The sequence below is a fragment of the Pristiophorus japonicus genome, chromosome 1, assembly GCF_044704955.1.
Source record: "Pristiophorus japonicus isolate sPriJap1 chromosome 1, sPriJap1.hap1, whole genome shotgun sequence".
Classification (NCBI taxonomy): domain Eukaryota; kingdom Metazoa; phylum Chordata; class Chondrichthyes; family Pristiophoridae; genus Pristiophorus; species Pristiophorus japonicus.
The window spans coordinates 149,152,287-149,167,523 of NC_091977.1; the positions used below are offsets into that span (position 1 = coordinate 149,152,287).

At 44.0% G+C, this 15,237-nt stretch overlaps 1 protein-coding gene across 4 annotated transcripts in view; it reads right to left on the reverse strand.

The window, feature by feature from the left end:
* The window catches only part of mcc (MCC regulator of WNT signaling pathway), a 448,431-nt gene that overhangs the window by 158,600 nt on the left and 274,594 nt on the right, over positions 1–15,237 (reverse strand). For all 4 annotated transcript variants that reach the window (XM_070883758.1, XM_070883750.1, XM_070883778.1 and 1 more), the window contains one exon: positions 2,185–2,327. In XM_070883758.1, coding sequence (XP_070739859.1) covers positions 2,185–2,327 — 143 coding nt within the window. The remainder of the gene's footprint in view (positions 1–2,184; positions 2,328–15,237) is intronic.

The following is a 15,237-nucleotide window of genomic DNA, read 5'->3' on the forward strand; positions in this document are numbered from 1 at the left end:
TCTGTGACTTGAATACATTCAATGTGCTAGCCTCAACTACTTCCTTGGGCAGAGAATTCCACAGATTCACAACCCTCTGGGAGAAGAAATTCCTTCTCAACTCGGTTTTAAATTGGCTCCCCCGTATTTTGAGGCTGTGCCCCCTAGTTCTAGTCTCCCCGACCAGTGGAAACAACCTCTCTGCCTCTATCTTGTCTATCCCTTTCATTATTTTAAATGTTTCTATAAGATCACCCCTCATCCTTCTGAACTCCAACGAGTAAAGACCCAGTCTACTCAATCGATCATCATAAGGTAACCCCCTCATCTCCAGAATCAGCCAGTGAATCGTCTCTGTACCCCCTCCAAAGCTAGTATATCCTTCCTTAAGTAAGGTGACCAAAACTGCATGCAGTACTCCAGGTGAGGCCTCACTAATACCCTGTACAGTTGCAGCAGGACCTCCCTGCTTTTGTACTCCATCCCTCTCGCAATGAAGGCCAACATTCCATTCGCCTTCCTGATTACCTGCTGCACCTGCAAACTAACTTTTTGGGATTCATGCACAAGGACCCCCAGGTCCCTCTGCACCTCAGCATGTTGCAATTTCTCCCCATTCAAATAATATTCCCTTTTACTGTTGTTTTTCCCCCAAGGTGGATGACCTCACACTTTCCAACATTGTATTCCATCTGCCAAACCTTAGCCCATTCGCTGAACCTATCTAAATCTCTTTGCAGCCTCTCTGTGTCCTCTACACAACCCGCTTTCCCACTAATCTTTGTGTCATCTGCAAATTTTGTTACATTACACTCTGTCCCCTCTTCCAGGTCATCTATGTATATTGCAAACAGTTGTGGTCCCATGACCGATCCCTGTAGCACACCACTAACCACCGATTTCCAACCCGAAAAGGACCCATTTATCCCGACTCTCTGCTTTCTGTTAGCCAGCCAATTCTCTATCCGTGCTAATACATTTCCTCTGACTCCGTGTACCCTTATCTTCTGCAGTAACCTTTTGTGTGGCACCTTATCGAATGCCTTTTGAAAATCTAAATACACCACATCCATCAGTACATCTCTATCCACCATGCTCATTATATCCTCAAAGAATTCCAGTAAATTAGTTAAACATGATTTCCCCTTCATGAATCCATGCTGCGTCTGCTTGATTGCACTATTCCTATCTAGATGTCCCGCTATTTCTTCCTTAATGATAGCTTCAAGCATTTTCCCCACTACAGATGTTAAACTAACCAGCCTATAGTTACCTGCTTTTTGTCTGCCCCCTTTTTTAAACAGAGGCGTTATATTAGCTGCTTTCCAATCCGCTGGTACCTCCCCAGAGTCCAGAGAATTTTGGTAGATTATAACAAATGCATCTGCTATAACTTCCGCCATCTCTTTTAATACCCTAGGATGCATTTGATCAGGACCAGGGGACTTGTCTACCTTGAGTCCCATTAGCCTGTCCAGCATTACCCCCTAGTGATAGTGATTATCTCAAGGTTCTCCCTTCCCACATTCCCGTGACCAGCAATTTTTGGCATGGTTTTTGTGTCTTCCACTGAAGCAAAATAATTATTTGAGGTCTCAGCCATTTCCACATTTCCCATGATTAAATCCCCCTTCTCATCTTCTAAGGACCAACATTTACTTTAGTCACTCTTTTCCGTTTATATATCTGTAAAAGCTTTTACTATCCGTTTTTATGTTTTGCGCAAGTTTACCTTCGTAATCTATCTTTCCTTTCTTTATTGCTTTCTTCGTCCTTCTTTGCTGTTGTTTAAAATTTTCCCAATCTTCTAGTTTCCCACTAACCTTGGCCACCTTATACGCATTGGTTTTAAAATTTGATACTCTCTTTTATTTCCTTGGTTATCCACGGTTGGTTATCCCTTCTCTTACCGCCCTTCTTTTTCACTTTTATCTTGTGCAATAACCTTTTATGTGGCACCTTTTCTACATTCTTCTAAAATGTGTGGAAGCAATCCATCCAGACAAGGGATTTTATCCTGAGTTTGATTCGTTTATTTAATATATCTGCTCTTTATTTTAAATGTACTTATCTCATGACTAATCTTAATACCCAATGTCATGTCCACCTGTTCGATCTCCCTGGTAAATACAGAAGCAAAATAATTATTTAATATTTCTGCCATCTCTCTATCCCTTAATGGCCCTATTCTCATCCCAACCTTACCTATATCGGCAGAGACCATCACTGATTGGTTCTCAGGCACAGAGACCGAGGTTTGATCCTGATCCATACTTCTAGAATCTTCGTTTGCCTCCTGTTGGCTGTGGCCAAGGTCTGAACGCAACTCTGAACACTCATCTTCTTCTCTGTGAAATAAACAAACCACTTAGAATTGCACTAATATGAAGATGGATGCATTTGGGACTTTATTGACTAATGTTTCTGGACTTCAAATATTTACCATTAAAATTATGAAAAACTAATACTTCTACAGATTTTGGCTAGTAAACAGGAATCATAATTATGTCTGATGTGTTAATTACTTTATAATGAATCTTTGGCAGTTTTATTATTTTACTGAACAAAAACAAATTCAACCTCACCACCTTCTTCAACTTACGCAGCTGCCAAATGTTACAAATCATGACGTACAGATCAAAGCACCTCGACAACAAGTCTGTGGCTACCACTCCTCTCATCCTTCCTCCCCCAGGCCACATTATTCTGAACCTCATCTCCTGTCCACCTCAGTAGTTATTGCTTCCCATTCCAGCCTTATGCTTCACCTACTGTAGTTCCTACATGTCCGCAGTTGCTATTGATGACCAGTCCACACAAAAAGTGTTCTTACCATTCATTACCAACTCCCACTTCTGTTATATCACTAGGTACGCATCATATTGCAGCAACTTCAAATCCAGCTGCCTGCTCTCCTCGTGCTCCTGTCTGGTTCAATTTCCCCAAATGTTATATTTCAACAAAAACCATCTTCCCACTTTCTATCTCTCCCATTCAATGACAACATCTCAAAGCCAAATCTCTCTTCATTCTTCCTGGTAGCACCAGTAAAGTTTTCCCCTTTCGAACATTGCTCCACAGATCATGCAACCACAGCTCTCTTTACAACTTTACAACTTGAGCTTTTTCTCCTAATTTACAACTTTACAACTTGAGCTTTTTCCCCTAATTTTCATTTTTTTTTTCTAGCCTGCTCTCCACTTATTTATTTCCGTACAGTCCTATTCGTCAACATTGTTTTTTGATAGCCAGGGTCATTTCTCCTCATTTATTTGTTTCAAACCACAACCAATTATTCCCTCTTTCCTACCTCAGTGCTTCCTATTTATTTTTTGTTCAATTTTCTTCCTCCTATAGTCCTTCTTACTTACTTTTTATATTCTACCTACACCATCATAGACCACCATCCACAAACCACAAAATACAAATAAGACCCAATCCATTCAATTTCATTAGCATTATCATATAAACCTAAAATATGTTAAGAGTCTTGCATAACTACGTGGAAGCAGAATGGCTGCTGAACAGGAATTCAGAAGTTGATGGGAGAGTAAGGCCTCGACACTTTGGATAAAAAGAGAGGCTAAGTCAAGCAGAGCATGAACTTGGCACAGCAAGGTCATCTGTTCTCTAAGAGTTAGATTGCAACGCTATGAATGAAAGTTAGAGCACTTCCACTGTTAATGATTCTTGATGTTTATTTTACCTGTTTTCTCCCTGGTTTATTTTATCCTGAGCAGGACTACAAGGAAACAGTTATACACAAACTAATTTGTGTTTAAAAGACTGTGTTACAATGGTGAAGACCCTAAAAGTTGCAAACGGACGTGAAAGGGAGATGTCCACAAAATGTAAAATATTCTGAATAATTACTTCCTCCATGGGGTATTCACAAGGGAAGACATGATCAACATGTTGTTCGAATAGGTGCAGGAGTAGGTCATTCAGCCCTTCGGGCCTGCACCACCATTCAATAAGATCATGGCTGATCATTCACCTCAGTACCCCTTTCCTGGTTTCACTCCATACCCATTGATCCCTTTAGCCCCAAGGGCCATATCTAAATCCCTCTTGAATATATCCAATGAATTGGCATTAACTCTCTGCGGTAGAGAAGTCCACAGGTTAACAACTCTCTGAGTGAAGAAGTTTCTCCTCATCTCAGTTCTAAATGGCTTACCCCTTATCCTTAGACTGTGACCCCTGGTTCTGGACTTCCCCAACATCAGGAACATTCTTCCTGCATCTAACCTGTCCAGTCCCGTCAGAATTTTATATGTTTCTATGAGATCCCCTCTCATCCTTCTAAACTCCAGTGAATACAGACAGTCGTTCCAGTCTCTCCGCATATGTCAGTCCTGCCATCCCGGGAATCAGTCTGGTGAACCTTCGCTGCACTCCCTCAATAAAAAGAACGTCCTTCCTCAGATTAGGAGACCAAAACTGAACACAATATTCCAGGTGAGGCCTCACCAAGGCCCTGTACAACTGTAATAAGACCTCCCTGCTCCTATATGCAAATCCCCTAGCTACGAAGGCCAACATGCCATTTGCCTTCTTCACCACCTGCTGTACCTGCATGCCAACTTTCAATGACTGATGTACCATGACACCCAGGTCTCGTTGTACCTCCCCTTTTCCTAATCTGCCGCCATTCAGATAATATTCTGCCTTTGTGTTTTTGCCCCCAAAATGGATAACCTCATATTTATCCACATTATACTGCATCTGCCATGCATTTGCCCACTCACCTAACCTGGCCAAGTCACCCTGCAGCTTCTTAGCATCCTCCTCACAGCTTGCACCGCCACCCAGCTTTGTGTCATCTGCAAACTTGTAGATATTACACTCAATTCCTTCATCTAAATTATTGATGTATATTGTTAATAGCTGGGGTCCCAGCACTGAGCCCTGCGGCACCTCACTAATCACTGCCTGCCATTCTGAAAAGGACCCGTTAATCCCGACTCTCTGCTTCCTGTCTGCCAACCAGTTCTCTATCCACGTCAGTACATTACACCCAATACCATATGCTTTAATTTTGCACACCAATCTCTTGTGTGGGACCTTGTCAAAAGCCTTTTGAAAGTTCAAATACACCACATCCACTGGTTCTCCCTTGTCCACTCTACTAGTTACAACCGCAAAAAATTCTAGAAGATTTGTCAAGCATGATTTCCCTTTCATAAATCCATGCTGACTTGGACCGATCCTGTCACTGCTTTCCAAATGCGCTGCTATTTCATCTTTAATAATTGATTCCAACATTTTCCCCACTACTCATGTCAGGCTAACTGGTCTGTAATTACCCATTTTCTCTCTCCCTCCCTTTTTAAAAAGTGGTGTTACATTAGCTACCCTCCAGTCCATAGGAACTGATCTAGAATCGATAGACTGTTGGAAAATGATCACCAATGCATCCACTATTTCTATGGTCACTTCCTTAAGTACTCTGGGATGCAGACTATCAGGCCCCAGGGATTTATCGGCCTTCAATTCCATCAATTTCCCCAACACAATTTCCCGCCGAATAAGGTTTTCCTTCAGTTCCTCCTTCTCACTAGACCCTCGGTCCCCTAGTGTTTCCGGAAGGTTATTTGTGTCTTCCTTCATGAAGACAGAACCAAAGTATTTGTTCAACTGGTCTGCCATTTCTTTGTTACCCATTATAAACTCACTTGAATCTGACTGCAAGGGACCTACGTTTATCTTCACTAATCTTTTTCTCTTTACATATCTATCGAAGCTTTTGCAGTCAGTTTTTATGTTTCCAGCAAGCTTCCTCTCATACTCTATTTCCCCCCTCCCAATTAAAACCTTTGTCCTCCTCTGCTGGATTCAAAATTTCTCCCAGTCTTCAGGTTTGCTGCTTTTTCTGACCAATATATATGCTTCTTCCTTGGATCTAGCACTATCCTTAATTTCCCTTGTTAGCCACAGTTGAGCCACCTTCCCCTTTTTATTTTTACTCCAGACAGGGATTTACAATTGTTAAAGTTCATCCATGTGATCTTTAAATGTTTGCCATTGCCTATCCACTGTCAACCCTTCAAGTATCATTCGCCAGTCTATTCCAGCTAATTCACGTCTCATACCATCGAAGTTACCTTTCCTCATGTTCAGGACCCTAGTTTCTGAATTAGCTGCGTCACTCTCCATTTTAAATGAAGAATTCTATCATATTATGGTCACTCTTCCCAAAGGGGTCTCGCACAACAAGATTGCTAATTAGTCCTTTCTCATTGCACATCACCCAGTCTAGGATGGCCAGCCCTCTAGTTGGTTCGTCATCATATTGGTCCAGAAAACCATCCCTAATACACGCCAGGAAATCATCCTCCACTGTATTGCTACCTGTTTGGCTAGCCCAATCTATGTGTAGATTAAAGTCGCCCATGATAACTGCTGTACCTTTATTGCACGCATCCCTAATTTCTTGTTTAATGCTGTCCCCAACTTCACTACTACTGTTTGGTGGTCTGTACACAACTCCCAGTAGCGTTTTCTGCTCTTTGGTATTCCGCAGCTCCACCCATACAGATTCCACATCATCCAAGCTAATGTCCTTCCTTACTATTGCTTTAATTTCCTCTTTAACCAGCAATGCTACTCCACCTCCTTTTCCTTTCTGTCTATCCTTGCTGAATGTTGAATAACCCTGGATGTTGAGTTCCCAGCCTTGGTCACCCTGGAGCCATGTCTCCGTGATGCCAGTGATATCATATTCATTCATTGCTGCCTGTGCAATTAATTTGTCCACCTTATTAGGAATATTCCTCGCATTCAGGCACAGAGCCTTCAGGCTTGTCTTTTTAACACACTTTGCCCCTTTAGAATTTTGCTGTAATGTGGCCCTTTTTGATTTTTGCCTTGGGTTTCTATGCCCTCCGCTTTTACTTTTCTTCTTTCTATCTTTTGCTTCTGCCCCCATTCTACTTCCCTCTCTCCCTGCATAGGTTCCCATCTCCCTGCCGTATTAGTTTAACCCTTCCCCAACAGCACTAGCAAACATTGGTTCCGGTTCTGCCCAGGTGCAGACCGTCCAGTTTGTACTGGTCCCACCTCCCCCAGAACCGGTTCCAATGTCCCAGGAATTTGAATCCCTCCCTTCTGCACCACTCCTCAAGCCACGTATTCATCTTAGCTATCCTGCAATTGCTACTCTGACTAGCATGTGGTACTAGTAATCTTGAGATTACTACCTTTGAGGTCCTACGATTAAAATTTAACTCCTAGCTCCCTAAATTCTGCGTGTAGGACCTCATCCCATTTTTTACCTGTATCGTTGGTACCTATATGCTCCACGACAACTGGTTGTTCACCCTCCCCCTCCAAAATGTCCTGCAGCCGCTCCGAGACATCCTTGACCCTTGCACCAGGGAGGCAACATACCATCCTGGAGAGGTAAGCTAAGCAAATAAATGACTGATAGGGAATTATTTTGTTCTTTGCCTTATCTCCTAAGGATAGGTGGTATTTATTCCAAAGAAACTAGGGAGGAGCTTTGTGAAGTATGGACAACTATTGGGCTCAATTTTCCCAAATGCTGTTTTTTGGCGAATTTCAAGAGTTACACCCGATTTTTTAGGCCTCGACTACTCCAAAAAAATAACTTGCAAGTTTCCCTGTTCTAATTTTTAAAATGGGCGGCGCACAGCCTGTCCTTTAGCTTTTGGGGGTGGAGCCTAATGTCTGCGCCGAAAAAAGGATACCCTCCCTTCTGCACGTGCGCGGAAAAAAAGAAAAGACATTTTTTTACGTGACTGCTATGGCCGTGCATGCCCGGTATACCATCCAGTCTGCATTTGGCAATTTTTAAGGAGCCAGTTGTGTGTGAGAGAACTTTAATTCTCAGTGGAAAAATCAGAGCTGCAATATGCAACGCAGCTCAAGGACAAAGAATTTCGCAAAAGCGGAAGTGGAGGCACTAGTTACTGTAATTGAGGCCAGATGGCAGGTGCTGGACACCAGCAGAGGTCACATAAAAGTTTCACCAAAAGAAATGAAGAAACGCTGAAACCAACTTGCAGAAGATTTACTGTACAATGGTAACCACCTAGAGGTCTGGAGACCAGTGCAAAATGTGGCAGGACCTTGGTCAAGTAGTTAGTGCAAGTAATATTTTCATTTATTCACTGGAATTGTAATTGTAAATGTGACCATCTATATGTCCCACCCAGCAGAAAGACACCCTCTCTAAAAAGTTGTTTTTCATCTTTGCAGAGGAAGGTGGCACACAACAGAGAGAGAATGCGAACAGGAGGAGGCCCAGCAAATCTGCACCCACTGACACTCTTGGAAGACAGGGTTGCTGCTTATAAGAACATAAGAAATAGGAACAGGAGTAGGCCATACGGCCCCTCGAGCCTGCTCCGCCATTCAATAAGATCATGGCTGATCTGATCATGGACTCAGCTGCACTTCCCCGCCCGCTCTCCATAACCCCTTATCCTCTTATCGTTTAAAAAACTGTCTATTTCAATGTCCCAGCTTCCGCAGCTCTCTGAGGCAGCGAATTCCACAGAGTTACAACCCTCAGAGAAGTTCTCCTCATCTCTGTTTTAAATGGGCAGCCCCTTATTCTAAGATCATGCCCTCTAGTTCTAGTCTCCCCCATCAGTGGAAACATCCTCTCCGAATCCACCTTGTCAAGCCCCCTCATAATCTTATACGTTTCTTCTTCTGAATTCCAATGAGTAGAGACCCAACCTACTCAACCTTTCCTCATAAGTCAACCCCCTGATCCCCAGAATCAACCTAGTGAACCTTCTCCGAACTGCCTCCAAAGCAAGTATATTCCTTTTGTAAATATGGAAACCAAAACTGCACGCAGTATTCCAAGCGTGGCAAGACTTCCTTGCTTTTATACTCCACCCCCTTTGCAATAAAGGCCACAATACCATTGACTTTCCTGATCACTTGCTGTACCTGCATACTATCCTTTTGTGTTTCATGCACAAGTACCCCCAGGTCCCTCTGGTACTGCAGCACTTTGCAATCTTTCTCCATTTAAATAATAACTTGCTCTTTGATTTTTTTCTGCCAAAGTGCATGACCTCACACTTTCCAACAATATACTCCATCTGCTTTGATGGGTCCTGCCTGAAGAAAAGCAACCACCAGCCACCACTGCACAAGCTGGGCCCACACTCGAGGGAGAGGGCAAGTCCTGTTAATTCCACATTCTGGCTTTGCTAAAAGTCAAGTACTGCGCGGGCTAGCCATGCTTCGGTTCATGGGGATGTCTCCGTCAGCTACGCTTTGGTTGATGCAATGTGCTATCATTCATTGTGGTCTTTCAAACGAGTCTGCTGCCTGTGCTGTGAGACCCTACTCATGCCACCCTGCCCCCTCCTCTGCTGCTGTCCATTTGACTGTTCCATTATATTTTTCAGAACTTGAGGCCAACCCTGGCGAGGCTGAAGCCGATGCAGATGATGATTCAGATGCGGACGAGGCTGAAGAGGAGAACATCTTCCAAACCAACAGCATGGGGGGAGGGGCAGGGTGAGGGGGAGGATGATGCCTCCACTGTTGTACTCACTCTGGAGGAGGTGCAGGTGCTGCCCATTGAGGTGCCAGCCTCTTTCCTGAGTGGTACGAATGTTGGGACATTCCATGGTTTTGCACACTCCCCACTGGTTCCCGCAGCCTCGAAGAGGGGAAGGAGAGTTCGACAGCGCTCTCCTGAGGTACAGGATGCAACAGATGTGGTTCAGATGATGGCAATGAGTGTGGAGAGCATTGACCTTACGCAATCGTTCCTGGACACCATCAGTGGGGTGGGTGATGAGGTATTGGGACTGTCGGGAAAAGGAACAACACTCTTACGAGAAATGGGAACACTGTTTGGTGAACATGAGGGAGGGAATGTCACAGGTAGTTGATGTGCTGTCGGTGGACGAGAGATGAGATGTTGCAGGTAGTTGAGACACTGTCGGGGCACATGAGGGAGGGAATGACGCAGGTAGCTGATGCAATCATGGAACACGCCCAGACCCCCGCAGCCATTGACAGAATCAACTGCAATCCCCAGGCCAGTCTCTGAAGAGGCCCAAGCCGGGCCTTCCACATTACCGCCTGCCCACTCCCCCCATCAAGAAGTGTGCATTACCCGAGATTCTAGAAAGAATAAGCTTGGTACCAACCCGAGAAACGCTGCGCCACCGCCTGCAGGCAGGGGTGAAGTCACCAAGTCCAAGCGCAATAGGCGGTCGTGGAATAAGGTGGAGGAGAGATGGGTGCAGCCTTTTTTTGCTACTTTTGTTGTTGTTATTGTTGTTACTGTTGTAACTGTTGTAACTGTTGTAACTGTTGTAACTGTTGTAACTGTTGTAACTGTTGTAACTGTTGTAACTGTTGTAACTGTTGTCAAATTAAAAGTTTTTTTCTAAATGATGTAAATTTAAATATTAGAAAGTTTGTAAGTGATCTTAACTGAAAACTTTAAAGTTTGATACATGAATATTTTTACTAAAGTTAAGTACAAACAAGTGTTAAACTTTTGAATAAAATATATTATAAATTATAACTGACTCATTTGTTCCATTAACACAACAGAACATTACAGAACAGGTCCAAACAGTTCAGGCAGCAAAGCGTTCACGGATGAGCTGCTCGCGCAAGGCTCGAGCAAATGGTAAAGGGGCACGTCGGCCCGCTCTCCTCCGCCATCGTGCTCTGGGTTCAGGCTTCCTCCTCCTCGTCATCAGACACTTTCACCTCAGGTGGGTCTTCTGCTACCAGCTGCTACTGTCTCATGATGGCTAAGTTATGCAGCATACAGGACACAACAATGAACTGACTGACAATCTCAGGGGAGTATTGCAATTAGCCTCCGGAATGGTCCAGGCATCAGAAACGCTGCTTCAAGATGCCAATGGTCCTCTCTATTATGCCGCGCGTCACAATGTGCAACATGTTGTATTCCTGATCAGCTTCCGTCCTGGTTACGCGTAGGGGCGTCATGAGCCAGGTGGTGAGGCTGTACTCTTAAGAACATAAGAAATAGGAGCAGGAGTAGGCCATATGGCCCCTCGAGCCTGCTCCGCCATTCAATATGATCATGGCTGATCTGATCATGGACTCAGCTCCACTTCCTCGCCCGCTCCCCATAACCCCTCATCATTTAAGAAACTGTCTATTTCTGTCTTAAATTTATTCGATGTCCCAGCTTCCACATCTCTCTGAGGCAGCTAATTCCACAAATTTACAACCCTCAGGGAAGAAATTTCTCCTCATCTCTATTTTAAATGGGCGGCCCCTTATTCCAAGATCATGCCCTCTAGTTCTAGTCTCCCCCATCAGTGGAAACATCCTCTCTGCATCCATCTTGTCAAGCCCCCTCATAATCTTGTACATTTTGAACAGATCACTACTCATTGGAATTCAGAAGAATGAGAGGAGACCCAACCTACTCAACCTTTCCTCATAAGTCAACCCTCTCATCCCCAGAATCAACCTAGCGAACCTTCTCTGAACTGCCTCCAAAGCAAGTATATCCTTTCATAAAGGATATACTGTCTCCCAGTAGCCAGCTCTGCCCTTCTGGCTGTTGCTGAAACATGGCAGATATAGCGCTCGCACGTAGGATGAACGAATCATGGGTGCTCCTAGGGTATCTTGCATTAACTGAAATGATGCAATGCATGTTGTCACACACGAGCTGTACATTCATGGATTGGAAGCCAATTCTGTTCCTGTACAACTCGGAATTCTCCAAAGGTGCTAGCAAGGCAATGTGGGTACAATCAATGCAGCTCTGTGCCTTTGGGAAGCCAGCAATCCTGGAAATGCCCACAGCCCTGTCACACATTGCTTGGGCGATCATGGAGAACTTTATTTAGTCATTCCTCCTGGCATATAGTGCAGCAGTCACCTGCCGAATGCAGATATGTGTTGCATGTTGAGTAATGGCACACACATCCCCAGTTGTGGCCTAGATTGATCCAGATGCATAAAATGAAAGTGCAGCTGTAACCTTTACTTCAACTGACAAAGCAGTCCTCCTGATGCTTCTAGGCTGCAGGTCTGCTTTTATTAACTCACAGATCTCGGTTACTTCTTTGCTGAGACGCAGCCTCTCACATTCTGCATCACTCAGGTGCAGGTATGAATGCCTGTCTCGATATACCCGATGTGGGTGAGGCCTCCTGGCCATCATCCTACATGCTCTGAGGTTCCTGAGGCACAGCAGCACAATCATGCAGAAGCCTTGCAGGAGGTATGGCATTGTCAATATTGCCCTCATAATTTAATTGCAGCTTTGCAAGAAGCTCAAAACAGGAGAAATGACAGCACTCAAACCTTCTTGCCTCTTTTTCCCCCCCCCACCCCCAAGGTCGAAGCCCTAGTATGGACCACACCCTGGTCTGTGCATGCACAATAGGCTTGCTTAGAATGGGAGGCTAGGCATTCAATGAAGACATTTGGGGCAACGAAGTCCAATGCAATTCGTTAATTTTAGATTTTTTTCAAAGTACCATCCCACCACTGACCGAACGTCTCACCAGGCTCGAGGGTTGGCTGGCAGAATCGCTCCCTCGCCCGTACACAGGGGCTCGGCGACCACCCTCTCCCCACCTGGCTTCTTTTGAAGCGGTTGTATAGCCTAAAGTTTCTCATCCCTTCAGTTCAGTTTCCACCCCCACCTCCCGGGCTTCTTTTGAAGCCGAGCCCCGAGCCCGTGTCCAGGCGAGGGAGCGATTCTGCAGTCCAACGCCCCGACCCTTGAGCGCGGTGAGGAGACGTTCAGTGGTGGCGTGGTACTTTGAAAAAAATCAAAAATTAAAGAATTGCATTAGACTTCCATTTTCTCCCTTTAGACTTTGAAAAAATTAAGCTTCATGATGCATATTCTTTGCCTTCTTGACTCCCTCCAAAACTTCGCCTAAAAACAATGGCGTCTTTCTGCGCCAATTTTTTAATGTGCGCTGGTTTTTCTTAAGTGCCCAGAAGGTTTTTTGGGAGTGGTCATATATGCCAGCGTAGGAAAAATATAAGTTGGCCAAACTTGCTTAAATGTGAAAAACTGACGCAGACATCAGGTTACGTCCTCTATGACGCAAAACAATACTAACCTAAAAAGATCATACCTAACTGAGTTATGCTGGCGCAGAAACTTTGGGGAAACTGGGACATTTTAATGTGCGCCAAAAAAAGCGGCGCACGCCCCCCAAAAAAAGTGCAGCTAACTGTGGAAAATTGAGCCCAGTATGAGGGAGTCAGCCAGCCACTGGACACTGGGAGATACCGATAGATTGTAATCAGTGTAACATGGTGCCCATATTCAAAAAGGGGGAACAAAACTGGCACACCCAATAGAATGATTTAACTTCACTCCATGTTAAGTAGTGTAATTGATTATCAGGAGTACACTCGATTACCTGCAAAATAATAAGTAAACATAAATTAACATGGATCTATATGGGGAAATTCCAGCATGACCAACCTCCAACAGCTTCGAGGAAGTGACAGCCCAATTGGACAGTGGAAAGCTCTACCACGTGGTGAACCTCAACTTCCAAAAGGCATTCTACACAAAAGGCTATTAGCTAGACTCAAAGATGTAGAAATTCACAATAATTCCTGGGAGTGGATAAAAAACTAGCTGCAAAAATGACTATTTGTTAGTGAAGTTATGTCAAGTGCCCCCTGTTCTGGATTCTTTAGCCAAAAATACTTTTCTGTATCTACTCTGTCAAATCCTTTTGTCAATTAAAATCACCTCTCAACCTACTAAACTCAAGCCAAGTTTATGCAACCTGTGCTCATAAGTTAACCCTTTAAACCCCAATCAATATTCTCCCTAATTATTTTTTGAATGCACAGCCCCTTTAGCAGGCATGCATGCGCGGTTTTTCCAGTCAAAAGCCAGTGACTGGCCTGCGCGGAACCTGCAGACCACTGTGCCGCCGCGCAGTCCAACGGGAACATTGACCCCAACATAATTCTGGTGACTCTGCACTATATCCCTTCCAACTAAAGTAACATAACTACCTTAAGGTGGCTAAAACTAAACACAGTACTCCAGATGGGGTCTGAACAAGGCTCCGTACAACTGAAGCATCACTTCCTCCCCCTTGTACTACAACCCAAGATAAAGACCAACATTCCATTAGCCTTTTTGATTACTTTTTGGACCTGTGCATTAACTTTTAATGGTCTGTGCAAACAGACACCCAAATCACTTGCCTCCTCCACAGTTCCTCGTCTCTCGCCATTCAGAAACTATTCCTATTTGTCCTTCGTGGATCCAAAGTGAATGGCCTGACACATTCCCACATTGAACTGCATCTGTCACTGTGTTGCCCATGCACTTAATCTGTCTATGTCCCTTTATAACTTTCTGCTCCCATCTGCACAACTTAGTGTGCCTCCTAACTTATGTCACCTGTAAACATGGATAAACAACTCTATTCTTTCATCCAAGTCGTTGATAAAGAGTATAGATATAGATATATAGAGATATATATAGATATATATACATATAGCTGTCTACCTCTAATTGCTAACTCAGTCAAATACTTTCCAGTGTCAAGGCCCAGTTGAGGACGAGAGATCAACACTGCTGCAAGTCTATGGTTTGGATTTAGATGGTCTAAATTCAGATTCTTCCATCTGTGTGTAAATGTAAATTGTAATATCAACATTCCTTAAAGTACTGGTCCTCAAGGGTACACAGTTCTCCCTATATTAAGAAAGCTGGATAATGGTCTGCACAAATACTTTAAATCCATCTCACTATTAAACTACCAGACAGTGTTAGCAAAATTCTTTCCTTTTCTCTCCCGGCTGCTCTCAACATCCCACCTCCCAAAAAGTAAGCAGTGGCCAGAGTCAGAATATTGCAGACAATGCAGCAAAATTCTAAAAGGGCAAAGTGTGTTAAAAAGACAAGCCTGAAGGCTGTGTGCCTGAATGCGAGGAATATTCCTAATAAGGTGGACAAATTAATTGCACAGGCAGCAATTAATGAATATGATATCACTGGCATCACGGAGACATGGCTCCAGGGTGACCAAGGCTGGGAACTCAACATCCAGGGTTATTCAACATTCAGCAAGGATAGACAGAAACGAAAAGGAGGTGGGGTAGCGTTGCTGGTTAAAGAGGAAATTAACGCAATAGTAAGGAAGGACATTAGCTTGGATGATGTGGAATCTGTATGGGTGGAGCTCCGGAATACAAAAGGGCAGAAAACTCTAGTGGGAGTTGTGTACAGACCACCAAATAGTAGTAGTGAAGTTGGGGACAGCA